This window comes from Rhincodon typus, chromosome 28 (genome assembly GCF_021869965.1).
Source record: "Rhincodon typus isolate 14 chromosome 28, sRhiTyp1.1, whole genome shotgun sequence".
Classification (NCBI taxonomy): Eukaryota; Metazoa; Chordata; class Chondrichthyes; order Orectolobiformes; family Rhincodontidae; genus Rhincodon; species Rhincodon typus.
The window spans coordinates 19705326-19732603 of record NC_063359.1 but is presented as its reverse complement, the minus strand read 5'-3'; the positions used below and the strand labels follow the sequence as shown (position 1 = coordinate 19732603).

At 38.0% G+C, this 27278-nt stretch overlaps 1 protein-coding gene across 15 annotated transcripts in view; it reads right to left on the bottom strand.

Annotated features, from left to right (window-relative positions):
* Positions 1–27278, bottom strand: part of LOC109918587 (myomegalin-like) — an 84367-nt gene that overhangs the window by 28859 nt on the left and 28230 nt on the right. For 10 of the 15 annotated variants that reach the window (XM_048613588.1, XM_048613590.1, XM_020518514.2 and 7 more), the window contains 11 exons: positions 26573–26958; positions 25458–25923; positions 23265–23490; positions 18679–18795; positions 17415–18111; positions 14252–14484; positions 11364–11415; positions 7230–7367; positions 6054–6301; positions 3431–3517; positions 758–1102 (listed from right to left, as the gene is read on the bottom strand). In XM_048613588.1, coding sequence (XP_048469545.1) covers positions 758–1102; positions 3431–3517; positions 6054–6301; positions 7230–7367; positions 11364–11415; positions 14252–14484; positions 17415–18111; positions 18679–18795; positions 23265–23490; positions 25458–25923; positions 26573–26958 — 2995 coding nt within the window. The remainder of the gene's footprint in view (positions 1–757; positions 1103–3430; positions 3518–6053; positions 6302–7229; positions 7368–11363; positions 11416–14251; positions 14485–17414; positions 18112–18678; positions 18796–23264; positions 23491–25457; positions 25924–26572; positions 26959–27278) is intronic. The other 5 variants (XM_048613596.1, XM_048613599.1, XM_048613600.1 and 2 more) reach the window with 4 other exon arrangements.

The following is a 27278-nucleotide window of genomic DNA, read 5'->3' as shown; positions in this document are numbered from 1 at the left end:
CTGGTAGAGACATCATCCCTTTCCCCTGCACTGCCCCACCTTGATCCCTCTCTCAGGCTAAACAAGATCACTTGCAATCTTTTTATCCTGTTTGATTTGAAAAAGAGTTGAGATTCCAGATCCCTTTCATCACAAGGTTGTTTATGATGACCTGGCTTGAGGTACTGCTTTGCTTTTTAATGGTCCTCCAACTTTCAGGTTCCACATAGCAAAATTAGGACTAGGCACATATGATTATATGTTGCAGGCTGCAGATCAGCTATGGCAGAATAGGTTCAAAGGGCTGAATAATGCACCCTTGTTCCTAGGCTTTCAATTCCAATTTGTTTTGAACTTCCATGCACAATTCCTGAACTGTACCAATATCACAGCCTTCACTGATCAATATTTGATCATCATAACTCAGTGGATTAAATTTAAGGCCCTAAATTAACTTTGAATTATGTCATGACCTAGATAAACCCTATGCAACTGTTTCCAGTCCTTCATCATTGGTCTGAACATTCACATATCTGATTCTGTCAGCTCCTTGTTCGTTTTTTTTTTAAATTCTCTTCCTAAAACATTTGCTTCTCAGTTTCTTCAAGAACCTTCTCAAGATCAAGCTGTTCATCCTAGCTTTTAGACACATATCCTAGCCTCTTTACTTCTGGCTCAGTCATTGGATTCTGTGTGCCCATTTGAACAGTCATTTTTAAAATAATAAATTAAAATGTTTGTCATTAATAATTTTAAGTTGTGAATAAAAATAAATTACCCGCAGCATTTAGGAAAGGATCTTCTTTCGACTCTTGGGAAGTTGCACTTTGCTTATTTGTTGTTAAAGATCGATCACTGTGCTTAGGTGAATGGGCAGTTTGCTTATCAATATTTTTCTGATTGTCTGTTAAAATGGAACGGTGCAAGCTAAGTTCTGTCCGTAGTGTCTCATTCAAATCTTCCTTGTTCACCAGCTGCTCACGAAGGACTGAGTTCTCTTTCTGGAGCTCAAGCAATCTTTGATTAAGCAAGGATGTTTCAGTGCTGGTATACTCAACTAGCCAGCCTCCAGTAGGCAACACTTCTTCAGAAACTGGGAATCCTTCTACTTCTCTGTGTTTTTCTATAATACAGAGAATATCACTCAATTTTAGTGGAAAAACAATTGAAGGGATTGAGAATTAGACTGAAAATTACTTGATAACTAATTTGAAAATCAGCGTTAAGAGATTGATTTCATTACCTCACTGTGGGGAACAATAAACAATTCAAAAGAACTCTCAAAGGTATAAAATTCTGATGTAATTAGGATTGGATTTATTCAAAAGATAATTTACACAGAAAAACATGATCAACAAATTGATGAATGAAACGGAGGTGAATTAACGTGCAGATGAAGCCAGAGGTTTCACCAATGGGAGTTAATTTAACTCCTTTTCAAGAGCTACCATTGAATCTGTGCACAGAAGAAGGTGGCCATTTGGTTCATCAGGTCTACACTAGCAATCGGACTGAGTAATTCATTTGTTCCAGCCTCCTATCTTCTCTCCAAACCTCTGCAAATTCTTTCCAGATTATAGTCCAATTTCCCCCTGAATGTTTCAAATGAACTCACCTCCACCACAAACTCACACAGAACTAAATGTACATCCATAAATAATGGGTAAAATAATATCTATTTTAACTGGTGAAAGCCATCTCAATGAAATAGTTTAGACTGCTGAAGCATTTCCAACTTAATTGTAAAGATACATTTTCAGTTTGGAAATATGTCATGTTTCCTGATTGAACAACTTGTCGTGGCATCACGTCATGTAAATGTAATAATATAATCGAATAATGTAAATATACAAAACAGAAAAATACCACTTGCATTATTGTACCTGTCCTCTGAAAGTTTCCAACTACTACAGTCATCCAACATTGAAATTCTGAATTTCCTTGACCATTTTACTAAATGATAAATGTTTGAAAATTACTGGATACAGAACAGGGAGTATTCGGATTTTTATTTTCCTTGAGCTGTTAAACTAGCATGCATAGGAAAACTGAATGGTGAACAGACCAATTAACACATTCATTTATTTCTATACCAGCAAATATCAAAATACCATATTCTTTATTACTAATGAGACTTCATGTTGAAGTACTGTATGTTTGTTTCAATTGGTCAACAATAAAATGGAATTTGCTCTTCTAGAAGAGTGCCGTGTGAACTAATACAAATGTTCCAGAATTTATATAAATCTTAAATAAACATTTTCAATTCTCCCATCTTTCCCACCTCTAACAACACAGTTTATAATTGTGAAATAAATGAATTGTTCAGATATTTATTTTGGCAAACGCTCTTCAATTGAATTCTGGCAAATCATTCATAGTATCATAGCTCTCTTCTATCAATCCTCATTCAATTCTAACATAGTAAATAAGTATATCTATCCCCTATAGAATTTATCTACAAGCTAACGCTGCATGTTAATCTGCAGTTCCTTGCACTGACCTAGCTGTATTGCACATGATAGGTTATGTTACCATTTAGAAGTAGTATAAAGTAGGCAATATCAGAAGGGTCAATCATTGTGCATCTTTCATAATTTAAGTTTCCATGTAAGTCAATCAAAAAACATGCATTATATAGTCAGTGTGATATTGCACGTTTCACGTCAGGAGTTGTTAAAATGATTGCCTTGACGATGTGCCACAACTCTACACTTAACAATCCATATGGATAAGGAGAACCACCAATTTGACTGGGACAACACCAAAATCCTGGGACAAGCTAAGCAGAGACAGGCACGGGAATTCCTAGAAGCCTGGTACTCCACGAAGAAAGCCATCAATAAACACATTGAACTCGACCCCATATACACTCCACTACGAAGAAAAACTGGAAGTGAGGCAATCCAGCTCAACAGACTCCAGAGTTTAAAAACCAGGCGGGAAAACACACCGATGCTTCATCGGAGGCTGCACTGAGGACGTTACCCAGCAGGGTAATGAAACGTCTGCGGAACAACAAACCAGCTCGGCGAGCCAACCAACCTCAACACCCACAATCCGAGCTACAAATCTACTCCAAAACCTTAGAGATTTGCACTGGCTTAAAATGTGGATTTAAACTAATGACAATTATAGGTGATTCTGCTAACAAGTCTCACGTACTATGGAAATACAAGGTGTACCAAAAATGAATGAGTTGGCAGATAATTTTCATATATATTGACTGGATCAGGTTGTAACCCAATCCCTAGGTCAATATAAAGCCTTTATTCAACTTAAAGCAGACCAATAACAAATACTTGAATGGTAACTTAACGGTCTCATCACCTTCACGAAACCTTCCTAATGGACGGAAATGAGAGAAATGGAAGACCAGAAGGGATATATAAAGTATTAAACCCAAGTATCCAGAATGTGAACATCTGAGTGAGCATAGATATATGCAAACCTGGAATTTGTGGTCGAACATCTGGAGATGTCAGTCTTACTTCTTTATTCCGTGGATCACTTTGCATGTTTGTGTTTGCATTTGTTGCTAGGAGACAAAAAAAATTGACAATTGAGAACATCTAGTGGAGTACCACATTAGAAACTTTACCACAAAATCTTGACATATTCTAGATTACATTTAAACATTACAGATCTATATATACAATACGCTCATGGGGTCTACAGAATGAAAACAAAAGAATGCAGAAGCAAAGTAGTCATCAGTTTAACACTGTAGCCACACACTTCATTAGCTGATACTAATAAAGCGGCATATTAGCTTTATCTTTCAGCAACAGGGAACAATAACACACAGTACAGCACTCTGAATCTAACACTCACGGGACAGGTTGATGGATTAAACATTAAATTTATGTTTGAGAAAAAGTTTGAAACAACTATCAGGACTTATAAAGGTCAAATTGCCATCTACTCCAGAAGATTACAGTGGAATTAGCAATTACACCACAGTGAAATCACAAGAAAAAGGAATATCTCTGAAAAATGGTGAAGAAATTTTTTTTTGATACATAACTAGGACAAACTACAGTTTTCAAAGTTCCTAAAAACTCTTAGGATCACAGAACTATGACAACTGATATACAAAGCTTCACATTGAATGAGGATGCATGCAATTAATACGAAAACACCAATTTATTTGAGGTTAAAATATTTACAGAACCATTGAACTCTACTTCCAATTGAAAATCATAATTTAGAGTGACTGCAACACTTTTTTGACTTGTACAAATTGCTGTACCTTTACATTCCTGCTTAGCAGTTTTAACAATTTTCCTCCATTTCCCACGTATGACACTGCCATGCACAAGTCTAATTGGTTTGACCTCTTCACAATTCATTTTCTGACCATGATTACATTACACATATCTGTGTCTGACTTTGCATTTTGGAAGTTGCTTTAATTTAAGGGGACTTTGCATATTTAAACTACAGTAAACTACAGTGCAACTACAAATATTGGAGTTCTTCTGAATTTGCTTGTGTGTCATTATCAAAGAATTTCAATCATACTGCCGTTTATTTCCACATGAACAGCATCACTGATTAAATGACAATAAATTATGTAGCTTTTTAAACCTGGATGAGTAACACAACCCCCGCTGAACTTTCAGCACTTGTTTGCAAGTCTACTGAAAGCTTTCAGAATAATGCATTATAGCTACTTCAATAATGTCAAAGGATAGCAGTATTTTCTATTAAAAAAATACCTCTTTGACTATTAGGAAAGATATAGAGGAACAAACTTGCATGGAAATTAGATAGATGTAAGACCTATAGGGTATTTACAAGACAGTAATGGAGGGAATTTTTTATTCTCGTAATATAGACTGGAATAGTAAAGAGAGAGGAAAAAAAAGAGTTGCAGAAGTGTGTTCAGAAAATCTTTTGATCAGCATCCCTCTAGTGCCATAAGGAAGGAAGCATTGCTGGATCTGGTTCTGTGAAAGCAGGGGAAGTGCCAACAGGGGAATATCTTGGGAACAGTGATCATTGTGTCATGAAGTTTCGGTTAGCTATGGAAACAGGCAAGGTATAATACATAACGGCAGGTGGGCCAATTTCAGTACAGAGAGCACAGATCTACCCCAGGTAAAATCAGAATTAAAACTAAAGTTAATTCTAATTTAAAAATAGACAAAACTCTAACAGAACAATGGGCTGCACTCAATTTACATTCCCACAATGAGGGAAATGCAAGGCAACCATGGCAAGGGAAGACGCAGCCCAAGCAAGAGAGACAGCCCAAGCGAGAGAGACAGCGCGAGCAAAACAGCAACAGAGACAAAGACAGACAGAGACAGCGAGAGCGACAGAGGCAGCGACAGCACGAGAGATAAAACAGAAAAGGGTGCAGGTACAGGATGCCAGGTTGATTTTCCAATTTCATACACTGAATTACACTCAATACCGTTGTTCATTGAAGAAATCACAAACTACAATGCCAAGCAGTCTACTTCAAATTCTCAAAACAAAACCCACAAATAATTGTACACACAAAGTTCAAGGGTAACACGGCAATCAGAACATATAAAGGGTGCAATACAAAATTAACAGAACTTCAGAAAGTAGAAAATTTTGAAACCTGGAAGCATTGGCAGTGGTAGTAAAGGATAGGTAAAGGAACAGCTATTACTTTAATAACAAAAAGGTTCATTTACAAACAAGCTGATGAGATGGATAGTTGCAAAATGTTGGTTTAAAGAAACAAAATAGAGCTATTGACTATTCCAATTCATTATCAGAAGAGGAAAAGTAGTCTTCAGATGGTGTCAATTATTGTTATAGTGACAAAGTGATTACTTTTATTGCTGCTACATGCAAACCAGCAAAAACTACTTTTGCTAAATGACCAACTTTAAAATTACTTTGAATAGCTGTGAAGTACTCCAGGATGTACGGAAGCCATGAAATGTGCTGCAGAAAAGTAAATTTTGCAAAAGTAAATTTTGCAAAAAAAATCTTTCAAGAAATGTTGTAAGATTTCTACGCAATGTTAATCATTAATGAATTTTTTGCTCAAACTTTAAAATCTCACATTTCTCAGCAAGAATGCAACTGACCTGGTGACTTATATGAGAGTCTCCTTTGAAAGCTTCGCTGTCTACCATTATGGTACTTTCTTTTATTTTCAGCAGGGATTGGTGGTTCAGATGTGGTTGATCGACTTTCATGTGAACTAACAGAATTTCTGTCAGATATCTCAGAGTCTGAAGAGACTTGGCTGGTGCATGGCACACATGATTGATGTTTTAACTGTTGCTGTAGGCAATAAATAACTTTGTTCTTTTCTTGCACCTCTTTTGACAGCCTACAGAAAAAAAAGGATCAGCTTAAATGCTTTGCATATAAAATCAACCTTTCTGTAACTTAGATTTAAACATTTCCTTTCAATACACGGAGCTCAACAAACAAAGAAAATATGTTCAGTGAACAACAAATTAAAAGACTGCAGCACTTCAATTTTATCTTGACATGAGCCTCCAAAACACCCTCCTGATCATTACCAAATGTTACACAAGACATTGCCAGGATCTTATTTACATTTTAAAAAAACCATGTAAAAAATTTAGGCAATTGTACAGCAGAATTCCTATGTTGTGTTAAGACCACAAAGAACATGCCTCCAAGCTACAGCTGGTTTGCATTAACTTAAGCTCATGGGAGTCATCAGTTTGGAACAGAAACCCCCTCATAATCACCTCTAACAAATAAGAAAAAGTGAAGGCTCTACGCTAATTCCACTACAGCACGTTCTTCAGTAAACCAAACAAAACAGACATAGCCCAGAAACAGCCTCCTGCAACACTGATCTGTCTCCAGGCTTTTAGTGCCAAAGTGTAATCTTGTTGTACTATATCCTCAGTTTCAGCTATGCAATTTCAAGTCAATTTGCATGAATGACACTGGAGTTCAAATGACAATTGTAATTTGGATTACAACTCTTACTTCTGTGCTTGGAATGCAAAACTCAGGATTTCCTTAATAGTTAATTAGCAAGTGGCTGAACCACACAGACAACTAAGGCTTTAATCTGCACGAACACATTGGCAGTGTACACACCAGAGTTTAACTAAAAGTTCAAAAACTACCACATCTATATTTCCAGAACGTTCCTTCAAGCAGATCATACAGCAGTAACTTTGTAACAAGTATATTTTTGTCTGAATGAACTGCTCCAATAGTGAACTACTATCATTGCATATCATTGCCCACATTAACGTAGAGTATAAACTTACTGATCAAGTTGATCTTTTGTTGCCTGTGACAACACCTGATTCTCATGTAGAAGGTCATTCAGCTGCTTGTGCAACTGTTTGCGCTCACTTTCTAGCTGCTTTCGAAGGTAGAGAACTTCATATTGTAGATTGCGAGGACTAGCCAAAGAGAAGGAGAAAAGAGACTCTCGGTAGATGGGACTAAATTTGGATAGCATGCTTGTCTACATTAAGTGCATGCCAGAAGCCATAAACCTGTTCTAGGCAAGTCTAAGGCATTTGCACAGGCATTGAAGCCTAGAAAGAAATCATGCACTATTCTTGCAGTTGCTTAAAGCACGTAAAAACATTATACGACAACTCTCTCTTCCCCCATCCAAAAAAAATACTAGTCCATCTTGGTTTTAGCCTACACAAAGTAGACAAACTGAATTTTTGACAGAGTAACCTTAGTAACACCAGTGACTATCAAAAAATGAGGATACAAAAAGCAGCTCATCCACATATTAACTGACTTCCATCTTCCCATAATAAGGTTACTGTGCCACTTTTATCAATATTTCTCAGACAAACCGCTCATACATTCTTCAGTGCACCAAGGAATGGAGCATACGGACTGATTTCTATAGCTTTAAGAACTCTTCTATTCAGCATTCGGAGGATCTGTTATCTTAAGAACAGTGGCATGAGATTAATAAATGCATTAGGATTAGTGTGCAGTTCTTAGCCTCATCAGATTATTCAATTTAATTAAAGTTGCTAGAACAGCACCTGCCTCAGCCACTCATACTGACTGTGATGCAAATGATCTCTTACATTTTAGAGGTACTCCTACATTCTATTTGGCCCTGGAATTCATTTTTGCCCTTCATGTGAAGCACTACAGAAGGGGAAACAGTGCAAATCTCATGAATGAAATATCACAATGCAAATCTGTCTAATATACCACAGGTTGTTTAATTAAAAAGTATAAACTGCAGAAACTTACTTATCTTGATTACCTCCAGCAATGCACTTTTTGTCATTTGGCAGCAACATGATAACTAACAAACTAATTAATCAATTAATTAATTAATCTTTTTTGGGTGACATTGAAAGATAAGTGTTACCCACAGCACTGGGAGGAGATTCCTCTCTTTTCTAAACGTATTTTTGGATTCTTCCATGTGCATCTCAATTGTTTAATGTCTTGTCAAAAGACAACACTTTAGGTAATGTATTTTCTCAATACTGCACTGAAGTGTAAACCTCAAGTACCACAAAATTCTGACTCACGAGGCAAGGGCAAGAGGATGCACTCACTTAGCTCTGCACCAATGCCAATGCCTCCATGGCAGTTAATTTTTAAAAGTACAAGGCTATGAATGGAAATAGCCTTAACACATTAAAAAGATTTTAAATAAATGTGTTTTTTAAAAAATCATTCATGGGATGTGGGCACCAATGGCTCGGCCAGCATTTACTACCCATCCCAAATTGCCCAGCCAGCAGTTAAGAATCAGCCATATTGCTGTCTGTCCTGAGTTACATCTTGGCCAGACCAAGTAAGGATGACAATTTTCTTTCCCTAAAGGACGTTAGCAAACCAAGATGGGTTTTTCCTAACAATCGGCAATGGTTCCATGGTCATCATTAGATCCTTACTTCCAGATTATTATAGAATTTGAATTCAATCATCTGCCATGGTGGGATCCAAATACAGGTCCCCAAAACATTACCTTGGTCTCTGGATGAATCATCTAGCGATAATACCACTAGGCCATCATCTACCCCACCAAAGCTTTATAAAAGGCTAGCAGACTGAAGTTGAATAAAAGCTGTATGAGGTAACTACTAGGTGTGGTATGCGGGGGCTGGGGGAGAGGTTTGTTTTACGCCACTTGGCTTTAGTGAGCTGAGGGGTCATACTGGGATCACAGCATCCTGCAATACTATATCTTGCAAGTAGGGAAAACATTCACAGGAAAGTGGCATGATGGCTTTGAAAGTAATTGTTGCCATCATTGGACTTTCTCCACTAATGGTGAATATTTGTTCAATTTAAACTCATGAAAATTTGGCAAGAAGTTCTAAGAGAACGGTATCTGCCATTTGGGTTTCTCTTAATAAACACCTCATATATACTTAGGTTCTAATCCATTTCCACAGTTTATAGATGAGAGAGAACAGCCATAATCAGCTGGATATCCAATGTACGGATTTCATTTGTGGAGAAATTTATAGTATAAGCATGGAATTCTTTTGGCTCCATTTTCCTTTTATAACAAAGCTGTTACTATCAAGAGACTGACATTTAATTTTAAAGTGACTGCTACATATATAAATATATAAACACTATATTGGGGTTTACAAATTGATGCATTTCAAATTAGCTCTAATCACTATCATAGAAATAATGTAACAAAATTCTTGGAGAAAAACTTGTCCATCACACAGTTAAATAATGAATTAATCATTAAGCTGATTACTTTAAGATATTGACCATGTATTTAATATGCTCAAGAAATGTTGTACATCACCTAAAATTACAAACATTTTATAAAACAAATACAATGCAACAGTTAGTTTAACCATCAATTGATTTTACAAAGCAATTCAAAAAGGATCAATACTTTTGTAATGAATGTCCAAATTTTTTGAAGGCCATAGCAACTGTCCTCTCCATCATGAGGGAAGTTTACTATTAAGATATAGTAAGATGATAGATTGAATTAACAAACTGCTGGCTATGAAATTGATTTCTTGCATTTCATTCTTTTGAATCAAATTGGTTAAAATGCTGGCATTAGTGAATTTGTGTAAATAACTCTGCAGCATCCAAAAAGTGTGATTATCCCTGTGGTTTTGTAGTTTTGCCAGAGGTGGCAGCTTGCACCGAGTGTATGGCCCCATTTGCCCAGAAAAGCAGCGTAAATACAATAGGCTCACTTTTAAACTGAAAACACTAAATGGCTCACAAAACATCTTAATGTCAAAAATGAAATGTTTTGGCACCGCATCCTCCTTTATAAGTAGAATTTGCTTACGTAGAAAAAATAAATAAAGTGCTAAACCATAATACTTCAGAAATATTGCAAAAGCAAGTAACATTCATGCCACAGAATACCACACAATGAACATCTCCATCAAGAAAGAATCTAACCAATGCCCCTTGATGTCCAATGGCATCATCATCACTGAATTCCCCACTATCTACATCCTGTGAGGTTATCACTGACCGGAAACTGAACTGAACTAGTCAGTTAAGTGCTGGCTACAAAAACAGATCAGAGGCTAGGAATTTTTAGGTGGGTAATTCACCTTCTGTCTGTCTCCTCAATGCTTCCACCATCTTATGCCACAAGGCATAAGTCAGCAGTGAGATGGAATATGGTCTACTTGCCTGGTAAGTGCAGCTACAACAAAAGTCAAGAAGCTCAACAACAACCAAGACAAAGCAACCCGACTGATTAGCACCTCACCCCATTCAACTTTCACCACCAATGCACAGTGGCAGAAGTGTGTGCCATCTGCAAGATGCACTGCAGCAACTCATTAAGGATCATCCAACAACAGCTTCCAAACCCTCAACATATATGAATGAGGAGTACAAGGGCTTCATATGCAAGGGAACACCACCAGCTGCAGGGTCCCCTTCAAGCAGCATACCATTGGTGTTTTATAACTATAATGCCATTCCTTTGCTGCCACTGGGTCAAAATCCTGAAACTCCCTCCCTAACAGCATTGCAGTGTCCCTCCATTAAATGGACTGCAGGGATTCAAGAATTTAGCTCACCATTGCCTATGCCAGAGATATTAAGGATGGGCAACACATGCGGCCTAGCCAGTGACACCCACATCCCATGAACAAATAACAATAGCCATGTATTATTACATTAAATCTACCTCTGGCATATTCCTACATCCATGAAAAATATAATTAATATGAAATTTCAGATTATTGGAAAGATTTGTCACATTTATTTCTTCAAAGTCTCAAAATAAATAACAGAACAATGATCGGTACATCTAAATTTTTTTTAAACAAGGACTAGTGAATTAGATTAACCTCAATTTAATAGCATAATGACACGTCAAATTGGGATCAGGTAAATTGAAACAAAGAACATAAATCATGGCTTGCAAAAGCTCTGAATCTACATTTTGCCATTACCTTTGAGAGAAATCAAGGAGTGCGTGGTCTCCACCAACAGAAGATATATCACCTGCAATAGACAAATGGCCAAGAAGTATGGATTATTTCAGTGCAAAGTTAAATATTAAAATTTAAAAATAATTTTGTGCCCAGTACAAATTTCTTATAGCAGCCATTAGCAAATAAGATAAAACAAAGAACCTTGGATATTGGAAATGAGAACAGAAAATGTTGCAGAAACTCAGCAGATCTGGCAGGTTTTGACGAAGGGTCACAGGACTTAAAAGGTTAACTCTGTTCTTCTCAATAACAAATAGAACTCATTTAAGAAATGTCCATTATATTAACGTTAGTGAGGCATATCTGGTTCAAAATAATTTATAGATTTAATACTTTTGACTTATGTTGAAGATGTTTTTGTTCTGGTTTTAACAATTCTTGCATCAGGAAATCTTTAGTTATTACATTATTTGATTCACAACAAAGGAAGTACTATTTATTGTAAGAAAACTCCCCATTGCAATACACACAACTTCTTCATTCTTCAGAAATTGACTAGCTCACTGCACGTTTCTCTGAAATTTTTTGGAACAATACAGGCTATTTCTAGCAGCCTCTCCCACATGCATTCTGGCTCAGTTTGAAGTAGCCTCAAGTACTACCGTCAGTTCAAACAGAATCTAATTTCATTCTCTTAGGAGCTTAACACCTTTGCAAGTCGCTAATGAGCTAGTTCACTATAAGGTCTTAATTCATTTAACAATTGAAAACATTTGTCAAGTTCTGCAGGCAAATTGCTACAGGTGGCAATTCTAGCTCAGACTGTACTCATATCGCAAGCACTGTCCAACCAAACCCTTTTAAGTTCTACACAAAAACTTCTATAAGCCAGGCAAATTTGCCAGCATTTTTAAAAATGTAATTAAACAGCCCTAACATTTACTCCTTGATGTAATAAAGAGAAAAAGTTGTAAAGGTTTGATTAATACAGCTGAAAATGTGTTTATTGCCAAATATGAGGATTATTAATCACTATACCCGGAGTCAAAGTGCTGACAATAATTTAAAAATGTACAAAAATTATTTTTGAGTTAGACTGAAGTGGAGTGATCAGCTCTTAAGTTTTAAAGGCAATTTTTCTTAAAATCTTTCAAAATAATGTTCTTGTGTCTCAAGCATCCAGCCTACATTTTTAGCCTCCTGTAAGGACTACAATCAAGTATCATATTCAGTGAAACACTGAATGGAGATTAAATTTCATCTAGAGGTTTGACCCAATTTGTGGGCAGTGTCAGCTTCTAGCTTGATATCCTCAAAATTAGTGAAAATTATTATGGAAACTCATATCGGATTGGATTCAAAATTTCTACCACTTTTTTTTTACATCAGTTACCCAAAAGCACAATTTTGAATTGAAACTTCAGGCCCTATACTATAAACTGACCCCTTTGTTATAAAAAAAAAGACCCACAGTTTTTCATTCTCTCACAAGCGAAAACATCCTTTCCACATTCACCCCATCAAGACCCACCAAGTACTGTGTATGTTTCAATCAAGTTCCTCTTACTCTTTAAAACTCCAGTGGATACGAACCTAGCCCAACTAACCATTCCTCATTAGACAACAACCCACACTCTAAATATTATCTTGTAAACCATTAGTAAACTGCTCTGAACTCAACTACATCCTTCCTTAAATAAGAAAACAAATATTGTACACAGTATTCCAGATGTGGTCTCACCAATGTCCTATACAACTGAAGCATAGCTTCAATATTTTTGTTTTCAAATCCCCTCATAATAGATTAGCGCATTCTTTTACCTTTGCACATTACTTGCTACATCAGCATACTAACCTTTTATGAGTCATGAACTAGCTGTTTCATATTCGGTCCAATCTTCTGATTGCCACCCATCCATCTTTGTATAATGATAAGGTTTTTCTTTAACTTTGATACCAATTTCCATAAATGGTGGATCCTCTTTGGGAATTTTTCTTTCTCCCTGAATTGTATCTAACCAATGTATTCTGAAATATCCACATAACTGTACCTCGATAGAAGTATCACTTATTTGTCAGTTCAGTGCAGCTCACCCTGCTTTCATACCATTAGAATTACCCTTAAAGTTTTACATACTGGTTCTGGACACATTTTTCTTTGCCTCAAACTGTATGTAAAATACATTCATATTAGGATTTCTGCTATCTAGGGCACCTTCAAAAACAGGTCATTAAATAGTGTTACTGCATTGTACAATACCAGGTGTGGTATAGCAGCCATGTCACTATGACAGCTATCAGATCATAATTCTTAAATTTTTATTTGAGCCTTCAGTTCATCTGTTGTGTTTAAGAAGCTGCATATAGAGCCTTAAGTTTTATTCTTTTAGTATTTTTGTGACCTCTAGCCTTATCTGTTGGTTTACTCTCTATCCCTCCTGTCAGGATCTATTTACTATTTTCCATACTAATACTGTTTCCTTTTGCCTTGGTTCTACACTTTAATTTAGCACATCTTTCCAAATTTGATCCATTGACCCCCCTGACTCCCACAACTTGGGTGTAAAACCCTCCAAATTTCCTGGTTATGCAACTCATTAGCACATTGGCGTGAGCAGGTGAAGACCAACTGGGAGGTGTTATCAAATTCTTCCCATTGTCATAGTTCACATAGTTATCTAGTGGTGAGGGTCTGCACCTACATTATAACAGGCAACAAAAAAAAACAGAATGGAAATTATTGCCAGGGAAGCATGACATAAAGTTAGAGATTAGGAAGCCCTGATGGTGGACAAAATCATGTGCAATATTCAAATATTAAATATGTAAGGAGATGAATATACAGTCAAATAAATGTTCCTTTCAAACTAGGAATTTAAACCAAGCAACTTTTCCTGTTCACCTACCACAATCAAACTTGTTCTCTAGTGTTTCCACCAGACGTAAACTCTGGTTTAGCAGGTCACGAAACGCTTCTCCAACATAATAATCAACATCACTGGCTTGCAGCAGCTCCTCAAAGCCCTTGGTAAGATCCACAACAGTTTGGTGGTGCAAAGTGCAAATATGAAAGCTTTCTTTAATTTGCTGTCGAAGATGGGAGAGTTCCCTTGCCTGTGACTGCACCAGTGAATCATACCTAAATAAAATAGAACAAAATGATTCATTTAGCTCTCTAGATTCTAACTGCATGTTTAGGAGCATTGATTTCTAACAGAACTTAATTTAACCACGCATAAATTGTATAATTCTGAGAAATGAACAGTCCTCATAAAGAATATTTCCTGGTAGGTTAGGATATTGACTTCACTAGAGACTTGTCTGCAACATGCTAAGCTGCATCTCCATTGAACAAAATGTAAACACCGCAAAAATGCTGGAGATTGGAAACAAAATGTGACAACTGGAATATATGATGTACGGATGCTGCCTGACCACTGAATGTCTTGGGTTTCTATTTCTGCTGCAATGCTAAACAGTGTTCTGTTTTGAAGATGAAGTCTGTTCATCCTTTTAATTTCAAAGGTCACTCTGAATGTCAAGCCTAAGGGTGTAATTTTAATTCCCAATAACAAGTGGACTTGGTTGGAAATGTCTTAGAACTGTCAAATCCAACCAGAACCTGCTTCAAACAGTAAGCTTCTGGCTTGAATGGAAGTCAGACAGATATCCAATGTGCTGTCATGAGATTGTTGAGCTGTTGAAACTTTTGAAGAAAAAGAGGCCACATGTCATTGTTTCAGAAGGATTTCTATATTTTAAACTCGCATTGGCTAGATTTCTAGGAAACCCGGGAAAAGGAGGCGAGAAGGATATAATGCTAAGGAAACTGGATTTTACATTAATGATTATAATCCAAGAGGAGCAGGAATGTTTCCTCCAGGCTGAACAAGCTAACCCTGCAACCCACCAACCCTATGATAGGTCTGAACACCTCATCCCATCCTATCCCTGATACTTTCACTTACGACCTCAGTCTTCATTAAATTCAGACTGACAGCAAACCTGCAAAAAAAAAACATGATGCCCTGAAGTTAATAGATTCTGGAAACCACACTGTTTCCGTGACTATAATTTCTAACCCCACTGGTTGAAATTTGTACCTTGGAAAATACTAGGCCCTATATTTTAATCCCATTAAGGTTTTGGAGTAGATTTGTAGCTCGGGTGTGGGTGTTGAGGTTGGTTGACTCACCGAGCTGGTTTCTTGTTTCGCAGATGTTTCGTTACCCGTAACATCATCAGTGCAGCCTCCGATGAAGCGTCGGTGTGTTTTCCCGCCTGGTTTTTAAACTCTGGAGTCCGTTGAGCTGGATTGCCTCACTTCCGGTTTTCCTTCATAGTGGAGTGTATATGGGGTCGAGTTCAATGTGTTTATTAATAGCATGCTTCGTGGAGTACCAGGCTTCTAGGAATTCTCGCGCCTGTCTCTGCCTAGCTTGTCCCAGGATTTTGGTGTTGTCCCAGTCGAAATGGTGGTTCTCCTTGTTCACGTGGATTGAGATGAGGGAGTATTGGTCGTGTCCTGGACGTCATGGTAGAGTGCAAGACAAATGGGGAACTGCAAACGAAAATACACAGAAAAGCCACACACACAGACCAGGTACTGAACTCCAACCATCCCAGCACACACAAACGAAGCAGTGTGCGAACACTATTCAAACGGGCAACAACGCACTGCAGCAACACGGAACTACGCCAAGAGGAAGAAGAATACCTCTTCCAGGTTTTCAAGGATAATGGATATCCAAAAAACTGGGTCAGAAGATGCCTACACGAACAACATCAGGAAGATACTACACACCCCGACACACTCATCACACAACCCTACATCAGGAACACATCAGAGCTCACCACAAGACTCCTATGACAGCTGGGCATCAGGGTGGCACACAAGCCCACGTCTACCCTATAACAACTACTCACCGGAACTAAAGACCCACTCCCCGCCATGGACAGGACCAACGTCATCTACAAGATCCCCTGCAGTGACTGAGAAACACTACATTGGACAAACAGGAAGGAAACTAACAACAAGGGTACATGAACACCAACTAGCTACAAAAAGACACGACCAATACTCACTCGTCTCAATCCACATGGACAAGGAGAACCACCAATTCGACTGGGATAACACCAAAATCCTGGGACAAGCTAGGCAGAGACAGGCACGAGAATTCCTAGAAGCCTGGTACTCCACGAAGCATGCTATTAATAAACACATTGAACTCGACCCAATATACACTCCACTATGAAGGAAAACCGGAAGTGAGGCAATCCAGCTCAACGGACTCCAGAGTTTAAAAACCAGGCGGGAAAACACACCGACGCTTCATCGGAGGCTGCACTGATGATGTTACCCAGCAGGGTAACGAAACGTCTGCAAAACAAGAAACCAGGTTGGCGAGCCAACCAACCTCAACATTTTAATCCCATGTTAATTGCTCAATGTTCTTCTAACTTTGCACACATTGTTGAGAAATAGATAAGATGTATAGTTCATTAAATGGTTTTATTTAGTTTTTTTTGATTTACTGTATTTGTCTGCACTAGGAAAAAAAGTTTTAAATTGTCAAACATAAAAAGACACAGACGAATTCAAATCTTCTTGCCAACATTTCCAAGTAAATATATTTTACCAACATTAACAAGATATATGAGCATGCAATTTATATTTGTTTTTGGAACTGGGCAACACTGGCAAGATCCCATTTATTTCTTATCCCTTGCTACTTAGAAAAGAAACATCATGCTTCTTTCAAAATAGATTAGTTCTATAACTAAGTGATTGCTAGGTTATTTCAGAGGGTATTAAGAATCAACCATGGATTGTGGGAATGCAGTCATATACAAGAACAGAGCAGGGAAGGATGGCAGTGTATAAAACAATCTGACAGCTTTCATGGTCATTTGATTCTACTGCCTGTCAGAAATTAGCACACTTAACGAATTCATTAACAACCTGCCATAGAGAAATTAAATTTACTGCTACATGTTCTGAAATTTCATACTATAAAATCTAAATCCATATGGAACTAATACTGTTTGCAATGTATTAAAACGATTTACTTTTGAGATGGTGAAGGTGCTGTCAACTTAGTTTGAAGATGATGCAGCTGATCCTGAAGCTCCTCATTCTTCGACTTCTCTTTCTGCAACTGATCTTCCAGTTGTTCCATTTGTTCCTTTAACTTTTGCACCTGCTGTCCATCCTGGCAATAGTTTGATACCAACCAGTCACCTCTGTCACTCTGGCTTCCAAAATCCATACTTGGTGATCTTGATGGACAATTTGAAATCTTCTGGGTGGTTTGAACAGATAGGTCTGAGGACTGTACAGAATGTCTTCTTTGACAATGGTTACGATCATCATCTTTTTGAATAGAATCCAAAGAGTGTCCTTCATATGAACCTCGCGTCGTAGCTTGGTGGCTATGGTCAGAGACAGTCAGTTGATCACTGGATAGGGAATTTTTGCGCATAAAAGTCTGCAAATGACGAATGACTTTCTGATACTTCTCAATTTGTTCCTTTAGCTCACCAATTTGAAGTTTGAGTTCATTCACATCATCTGTCTGTCCATAGTCATCAAACACATCAAGGTTCTTCAAGCTAATTTTGGGTGAAATTAAACTTGGTGAACTTGGGTACGAAGTTGATGAATTTGTGTCAAGATTTTCCATGGAAAAGAAACGACGATTTAATTTAAGTAGGGAGGGAACGGTTGAGTCACCATAGTGATGGCTTGGTAAATGACTGATTGTGTCTGTGGGATTAAAATACAAATATTAAAAGTACAACTATTATTAATTCCAGCTGTTTAGTCTTATTTGTGGATCTTGAATGATATGAATTAAGAGAAGTGATATCCATCTCTTCTCCATGCAAAAAGCCATCATTAATCCCAATAATTTGAAATAAAGGAAGATAAGACAACAAAAAGCACTGTTGAAGGGCAACAGAATAAACATGCAGAAATTTAAGACAGAAGGTTGCTGTGCCAATTTATTACTTTCAGATCAGAGCATTTGTTGCATGATAATGCATCTAAGGTGTGGCTGAAAATATATTGCTTTAGTTCACCCAAAAGTTGCACTGAGTCAGTTCAAGCATTAATAACCTAGCTCAGCTACTTGGATGGCACGTAGTCAGTTGCGTGCCATTATTTCTCAAATTTGGGACTTAAACTACTGAGCTGAAAATAATCAATAAGCACATTTTAGCATGAAATGAGAAAATAAAGTTAATGCTGTGTTCTACAGAAAATAAAAGGTAGTCCTTTCCCTCATGCTTCCTGAGCATTAGTTAGGATTTCTATGCTCATGCCATCTACCTGGGCTACTGCTCTCATCCCTGTCCGCATCATTTTCACTTTTTCCACAGGTTTCATAACCAAGGTCCTGAACATCCACTTGGACCTCTTTATCATCTTGTTTCAAAGATGATTCAACTACAGAAAAAATAAGGACAAGAGCGAAGTTTGTAACACAGAAGGCTGAAGCAAAACTGCGAGAATCAATTGCAAGCTCAAAATTCCAGAAGCAAGCCTTAAAAACAAAAAAGAAAACTTGAAGCAACAAATATACATACACTAATCTTTCATGCTAACACATTTCAAGTCCCACCACCCAAGTGTTTTCACTGCTCAGTGTGTCTTGAGGAAATAAGAGGGATTTATTTTATTCTAAGGTTGATATCTTTGTCTGTGATAGTGCTTTGTGGAAAGGGGAAGTAAAAGCAGTCCAATACAATGCAATCCGACCTGCCCTAAATTCCCTTTTCATCTTAGAGACTACTGTAAGTATAGTAGAAATCGCATTTCCAAAATTATACACCCAGCAACTAGCAGCCAAAATATGTAACAAATAACAAAAAGCACAAATTTAATGATAATCCTTCAGATATTCTTAACAGCAGGTCCCATTTAAATTCAAACTACCTTTGTCAGTCAAGAGCTTGAGAATTTTTTTCATACCTCTGCTGAGAATCATGAAAGTTTGAATTGTATTTATTGCAGGTGACAGAGGTCTTGACAACAAATTGGAGAGTTGGCAAGAAGCCCACACTGCCTCCATTGGCAATGCGACTCTCCAGCACTAACTGGCCAGCAATGGGCCTTCCCTTGAAGCAAGGAACCTCAATAGCAAAAAATGCCATGCCCAAGAACTGCCAGCTAGTTAGATGCAGAGGATGGCCTTTGCAAGGATTGGCAGCAACAGTTAAAGCCAAGGAAAGCAATAAAAGATTGCAGAGGGACCCAGGCCTCAATTGAGTGATGGCAAGGGTATGGGTAATGCTCCTTCCAGGAACCAAGTCACTTGTTTAAGCACTTTGAACAAAGGATCCCAGAAGCCACCCTATAGTTAGCTTGTTGGACTTCCTGTGTGGTGACTGCCGCACCCATTGTTGGTTAAGTACAGCAGCAGGATGAGATCCTTAAATGAGAATCAATTGCCTACTTTTTTGGCTAGAATGCTGTGGGTATAGCTTAAGAATAAAAAGAAGGCAGACACACTACTGGATGTGTATTATAGATCCCCAAACAAACAATGAGCAATAGAAAAGCAGATACACAGACAATTCACTTAGGTGAAGACGACAATAATAGGGAATTATATTGGGGGATTTTAACTTCACCAACATCAATTGGGATAGTCATAGTGTAAAAGTGTTCAGAAGGGGCAGATTTCTTGAAATTTATTTAGGAGAGCTTTTATGAATTAACATATTGAAGGGTCCAGCACTGCACTGTCCCTTGTTGGACCAATTCTGAGGAACAAAGCTGGACAGGTGTTCAAAGCGGCAGTGAGACAGCATTCTAATGATAGCGAACACAACACCGTAGATTTTAAGTTCATTACGGAAAAGGAAAAAGATAGTTTGCAAAATAAAAAAGGGGTTTTGGATTGTGGGAGGGCAGATTTTAGGAAGCTGGGAACACTTACTTCTGGGTAAATCTACAGCAGAACAGTAGGGTGTTCAAAATGGAACTGGCAAGAAATCAAGCCCAAAATGTTCTCTTTAGAGTGAAATATAGGAGCAACAAGTCCAGGGAACTCTGGATGTCTTGGAATATTCAGGACTGGATAAGAAGGAAAAAAGAGGCTTTTAACAGGCACAAAGGCAGCAAATCAATAGAGGCCCTAGGGGAGTATAGAAAGGACAGGAGGGAGCTTAAGAAAGCAATTAGGAAAGCAAAAAAGGGGCACGAATAAAAACTGGTGGCTAAGTTTAGGGAAAATCTCAAGATATCGTATATCACGGAGAAGAGAATAACCAAAGGAACAGTTGGCCCATTAGGGACCAAGGAGGCAATCTATGCGTTGAGCTGGAGGACATTGGTAGGGTGTAAGGCAAGTACGACTACTTCACATCATCTTCCTTCTCCAAAATGAAGACAAAGGTACAGAATTAAGGAAGAGGGACTGAGAGGTTTGTCAGCAGTTTGACATCGGGAGTGAGGAGATACTGGAGGTTTTGGCAGGCTTAAAAGTGGACAAATCTTCAGGTCCAGATGAGTTGTATCCCAGGATGCTGTAGGAGACGAGGGAGGAAATTATGTGGGTTCTGACCCACTTTTTTAATTCCTCTTTAATTATACAGGGGAGGTGCCAGAGGACTGAAGAACAGGTAATATGGTTCCACTTTTCAAGAAGGATGGGAGAGATAAACCATGGAATTACAGACCAGTGAAAATCAAAATCAGTGGCAGGGCAATTATTGGAGAAAATTCTGAAGGAGAGAATTAGTATCCACTTGGAGAGGTAAGGTTTGATCACGGATAGTTGGCTTTTTCAGAAAGAGGTCAAGCCTAACAAATCTGATCAAAATACTTTGAGAAGGTGACCAGGTGTGCAGACAAGGGTGATGCAGTTAGAGTAGTTTATATGGATTTCAGAAAAGCCTTTGACAAAGTCTCACAAGTGGGAATGATAAGGGAGGTAAAAATCTCATGAGATTCAGGGTAAATTGACAAGTTGGATCCAAAACTGGCTTAGTGGTAGGAGACAGAAGATGGTGATAGAAGGTGATTTGTGTGAATGGAGACTGGTGTCAACGGTGTTTTACAGGGATCAATGCTGGGTTCCTTATACAACAAAGAAGAAAATGTAGGGGGTGATGATAATTAAACTAGAGATAACAAAGACTGATTGCATGGTTGACAGTGAGGAAGAAAGCCTTAGGTTACGTCGAGGAGATAGATGGATCGGTCAGAAGGGCAGATTAGCGGCAGGTGGAAGTGAACCTTGGTAAGTGTGAGGCGATGCGCTCTGAAAGTAGTAACAAGACAAGGAAGTACTCAATGAATGGCAGGACACTAGGAAGTTCAGAAAAACAGAAGGATCTTGGGGCGCTTGGCAGGACAGGCTAATGGGGTAGTTAAGAAGGCACATGAAGCATTTGCTTTTATCAGTCCTGTACAGGACTTTGGTTAGGTCACAGCTGGAGTTCTGAACATCACACTATAAGAAGGATGTGATTGCACTGGAGAGGATGCAGAAGAAATTCACCTGGACTGTTGCCTCGGATGGAGCAGTTTAGATTTGAAGAGAGGCTGGATAAGCTGAGGTTGTTTCCTTTAAGAGTAGAGATGAGTGAGAGGGGACCTGACTGGGTGTATGATTATGAGGGGCATAGGGTGGATAGAAACCAGCTGAACTTCTTTGTCGCAGTGTCAGTAACAAGGGAGCCTAATTTTAAATGGTGAAAGGCAGGAGGTTTAAAGGGAATTTGAGAAAAGCTTTTTTCATGCAGAGGGTAGTGGAAATCCGGAATGCACTGCCTATCAATCGAGGTGGGAAACCTCACAATCTTTAAAAAATACTTGGATGAGCACTTGAAATGTTAGAACATTCAAGGCTAATGGGCCAAGTGCTGCAAAGTGGGTCTAACGTAGACTTAGAGCAGTTTTATTTAATCAGTGCATACTCAACGGGCTGATGGCCTTTATACCTCGGATGTACTATCATCTGATCCTGGCAGAGGCATCGCAAAATGTCCTTTGCAAGCTAGATTCTTTTATTCGTGGTTTTATTAAAGAAATTTTACACCTTCCCCCATATATATCGAATGGGGTATTATATGCCCGCAACAGAGATGGGGGTTTGGGGATTCCACGGTTGGAAATTCAGGTCCCAATTGCGATTTTAAAGAAACGAACGGCGTTGGAAATGGCAAAAGATAAAGTTATTCATGCATCATGTCAATTTTGTCAAGAAAGGAATATAGTGGGAATTAGAGAATTGTATGTTTTATTCTTACAAGAGATCCTCAAAACTTTTTGAGCATCCAATGAAACAGATTTACAGCTGATTTTCCAAATCCCCACTCTTACTTCACTCATATAATCAGCAATGTTGACCAGAAAATTTCTTGTATTAAATTTAGGAAGTACAAGAAATTGACAAAACTTTATCTCGTGTTTTAAACAAATCTCACACTTAAAACAAAAAAGGGCTGACCTTATAAATCAAGTTATCTACAGAGCTTTCAGCAATGATATTGTTACCTGGATGTATCTGTACTCAGCTGTTGTTTGTGGCACGGAGGTTCAAGCGTCAGAGCTGGAGAATTGTGTAGGCCTCCTAGAAGCCATTATTTCACACTTGTTTCTCTATTTAATAACCTTGACACAGTGCCGTTCAAGGCTACTTTGTGGGAATCAGTCTGTTTAATATCCAGAAGGCTCACCACGTAAATCAAGGGAGGTCAAAATCCAGTTTAACAATAACTAGAACAGTAACCATGATGAAAATATTGCACTTTGATGCATTTTTTGAACAATTTTCTGATTCAATGAGCAGAACTATTGTACAACCAAGAGTGGGAGAGGTTCGTCCTGCAAAATTTACGTCATTTAGAAATGCTGAATAATGGTTTTGATCAACTGTTCTTTACAAGTAATGCTGAGCTACTTACCATGCGAAGGAATACAATGAAGCTTTGAGTTCTCTTCCTGGCTGCCAAGTGTTGCCTCAGCTGCATACAACTTACTCTGTGACTGTTCATTATCTTTCAATACTGCCCTCAACCGATCATTGTCTTGATCATCAGAAGGAATATCTTGGCTGGAGGATGCAGTGCTCATGTTGCTGACTGACCTCGGTCGTTTCAGTGGGACAGGAAGATGAGACCTATTATTTGCCTGAATAGAACAAAGGTATTAGGGCTTTTATTAATAGTGAAGCCTTCAAAAGTATTTCAGAATTGATTGTATATTTTGTATTTGGTTACATGTGGGTGGAGTAAAAAAATACTCTTCAATATTTCTTCACCTCGTCTAATTTATTTCAGATACATTAAAAAAAGACAGCCATACATAATGATCAAGTTTAATGTTTTATGCAGCAAGCAGTAGAGTCTGTGGCTTTTGGCCCCCACTGAGGTTAGGAACAGATGCAGATGGATCCCTGAAATACTGATGCGGGCAGTCATTTAGGCCAATTAAAAAAAGACTTGTTAAAGAGCAGTTAAGGACTTACTGGGAATTTATGATTCCAATTTCCTAAAGCAAAGCGAGTTTGGGGGGATGGGGTGGATAGCTGAATCCAAACAGAGCTATCAGTTCTCCAGGCAGGCCTGAAGTTACTCCTTCCCTGGATGGTAATGCAGCCAAGATCACACTGTGGAACGATCTCCTCCTTCCCAACAGAGGCTGCCTTCTGCCACATAAAAATATATACAGAAAGCATACTTCTAAGTTGCCTTTTAGCTTAGAGAGAGCATGTGCCGTTAATTGGAACGTGTCCCATGTCCTAGTCCAAATTCCAAGAAGTAAAAATTATCTACTTCAAAATATTTCTGCATCAAGTTTGGCAAAGGCCAGGAATAAGGTTCCTTTCTTTCTCTTTTGGTCACAGACCAAAAGTCAAATTTTGCTTTGGCTCTATTCTGGATAAATGGCCAAGCGAACTAAACTGAGATTAGTACTAGTTCTAGTTCTGGTCACTGCACTTTAGGAATGACCTAAGAGTCCTTGAGAGGGCACAGACATTTACCAGAAAGGGTGCAGAGATAGAGAATTTTGGCTGTATGGTTAAGTCGAAGAAGCTGTGGTTGTTCTGCTTGGAACAAAGGATATTGAGGGGAAATTTGACAGAAGCGTAGAAGTTTGCATAAGGTGGACAAGGGAAAGTTGTTGTTATTGACTGACAGTAAAAGGTCTAGGGACACAGATATAAGGTTGAGGACAAGAGGTGCAGGTAAAGTGTGAGGAAATATGTTTTATTTTACTGTTAATGACCTTGAACTCATTCCCTACAAGGGTGGGGGAAGCCAAGATGGCCAACGATTTGAAAAGGAAATTGGGTTGGGACTTGAACTAAAACTTGCATAAAACAGGGATCAAATGGGAAAGTAGGACTGACTGAATTGCTCCACAGAAAGATTGCAATGACTGGATGGCCTGAATGGCCTTTCTTCGTGCCATAAACAACTATAACTTTAAGTAACTGCTACCCCCATGGGCAGCTCCAGAACCCAGATAGACACGATTCCTTTTACCTACCTCCAAAGTTACAATTCAGACACACATTTTGGAGGCAAAATACGTAAATGAGAAACTGCAGAGCTTGGTGTGACCAATCACTCACTGATGTTTGCCGCATGATCATAACTGTAAAACCTACTGACTGTCTCTTAGCTGCATTTCACATAAGTTTTAAACTCAGACATCACATTAAAAGGGCATCAAATGCAGACCAGAATTATAGATTGTAGCCAGTAAAAATGTCTAAGTATCATCAGGTAACTTGACTCAAATGAACTGTGCCACAGATTTTTGGGTGAATATAACTAGTCAAGGTAAAAATCCAAATTAAACCATTCATTCAATTTTGACAGTTGACAAAATGGAACAAATTGCATCAAGGACACTTTAATATTTGAAAAAAAAACCTGACAAGAAAAAAATCGTCTTTTTTTGGAGAATGTTTGACAATTGAATCAATAAATACCAGTGATAGTAGAAAATTGACTGTAAACATACTTTCATATTGAAGTCTACAGTTGCTTGCACATGGTACTGTCCTCAAAAGGTAAGCCTGGAAATTGGAACTTTTTCAACAAAGTAACTCTAAAACATAAAATTAACAGAAAGACTGGAGAACTTACTGCTGCAGATAAACCAGATTGATCGGACATCTGCTCTTTGTTCTTGGCCTTGTTGTTCCTTAACTCCAAAGATTTTGACCGCGGCAGCTTTGATCCTTGGAGACCTTTCCGCTCTTTAGTTTTTGTTTCTTTCAGTCTTCTATCCGTGCTTGCTATCTTTTGATTTGCAATTTCCAGTTCAGCTTTCAGGTGTTCGATTTCTTTTGCCATGTTTACAATCAAGTCAGGGTTAAAACTATTTTCATTGTCTCCAGAGCAGTTAAGTTCTATTTGCTGCTTAAGAAGGTCGTTTATCTTTTTGTTTTTCTTCAGTTTAATTTTTAACCTCAATACTATCTTTCTTAGGTCACCTTCACTCTCATTATTGAGTCGTTCCTCTGTGTCTTCATTCTCACTTATTACTGGATCTTCTCTATGTTGATCTCGTAATTCAGTTATCTCTGTTCTCAATTTCACAATTTCATTCCTAGAAAATAGAAAGTTTATCAAATTAATCAGTTTAAGGATGGGCTGTGCCATATACAGATGATCCGTTCATATATAAAATAAAAATGTCATGAGTAATGTCCATCAGATACATTTATGATTAAATTATGCTTACTGTATTAAAGCACTTGATGCAGGCTTTGTTTAGAAAAGATCTCTGAATAAGCTGTTTTAAATTATTTCAGATACTTCATTTACAATATAGGATTAACAGACACCAATTATTCCAAGTGTGCGATGCTTTGAAAAAATGTCAATAACATTTGAAATCAAATCTTTAACACTTTCTTTCACTCTCCATGTTTTCATTCACAAATATAACACATTTCTTTGTCCTTTTTAATACCGCAATAAGTTTTTTTGTGTGCTAGTGAAGCTTTCAAGTTTAATTTGCAGCGGTGGAGGAAATAAGATATCAAATGCAACCAGATAAATCAAAATTTATTAAAAGGTTCAGCCAAGAAATAGAGGGAACAAGGGGAGATACAGAGGAAAACAGACAGACAATCAGCCTCCACAGAATTATCAGCTTTGGAATCAAGTAAATGACATGATAACTAGTCTTCAGAGCATCACCACTTCACTAATATGGATAAATGGGCATAACTGCAGAAATGCACAGCACCTACCTGAAATCAGATACTGATGATACACCATTATCCTCCATTAATAACCTCATTGCACTAACTTCCTCTTCCATTTGGAGCTGCTTTGCTTCCACTTCATGCAAATGACATTCCGTTATCTCCAGCTGCTTCTCCATTTCTTCCAACTGCTTACATTTATCTTCCAATTCGCAATAAACCTTATTCAGCTCCTTCATTAACTTTCCAGACTCTAAAGAATGATCATCATCAGCAGCAGTGTCATAAGGCATTTCTAAAGCATCCAGTTCCTGATTTGTCTCAGTAGCTGTTCTTAGGACATGGGTAGCACATTGCTGCACTGGTTCAGTCTCCGATGCTGCTTTAACTTCAGGTGAAGTCTGGATACATTTATCATCTTTAGACAAGGCCTATGTTTTATCAAATAAAACAAAAATAGAAACATTGAGGAAAACCATGATGACCTAAATGAAAGTCTAACACTGTTAGAATTTCTTTATGAGAAATCTGAGGCTTAACTGATATTTATAATCAATGTTATAGGAATAATTTTGCAAGTTTTAGCTACAATACTATGTTGAGAGGAGGCGCGGGAGGGGCAGTGAGAAGGGAAACAGACACATGAAAAAGGTGGAACAAAAACAAAGTTGCTGGAAAAGCTCAGCAGGTCTGGCAGCATCTGTGAGGAGAAAACAGAGTTAACGTTTCGGGTCCGGTGACCCTTCCTCAG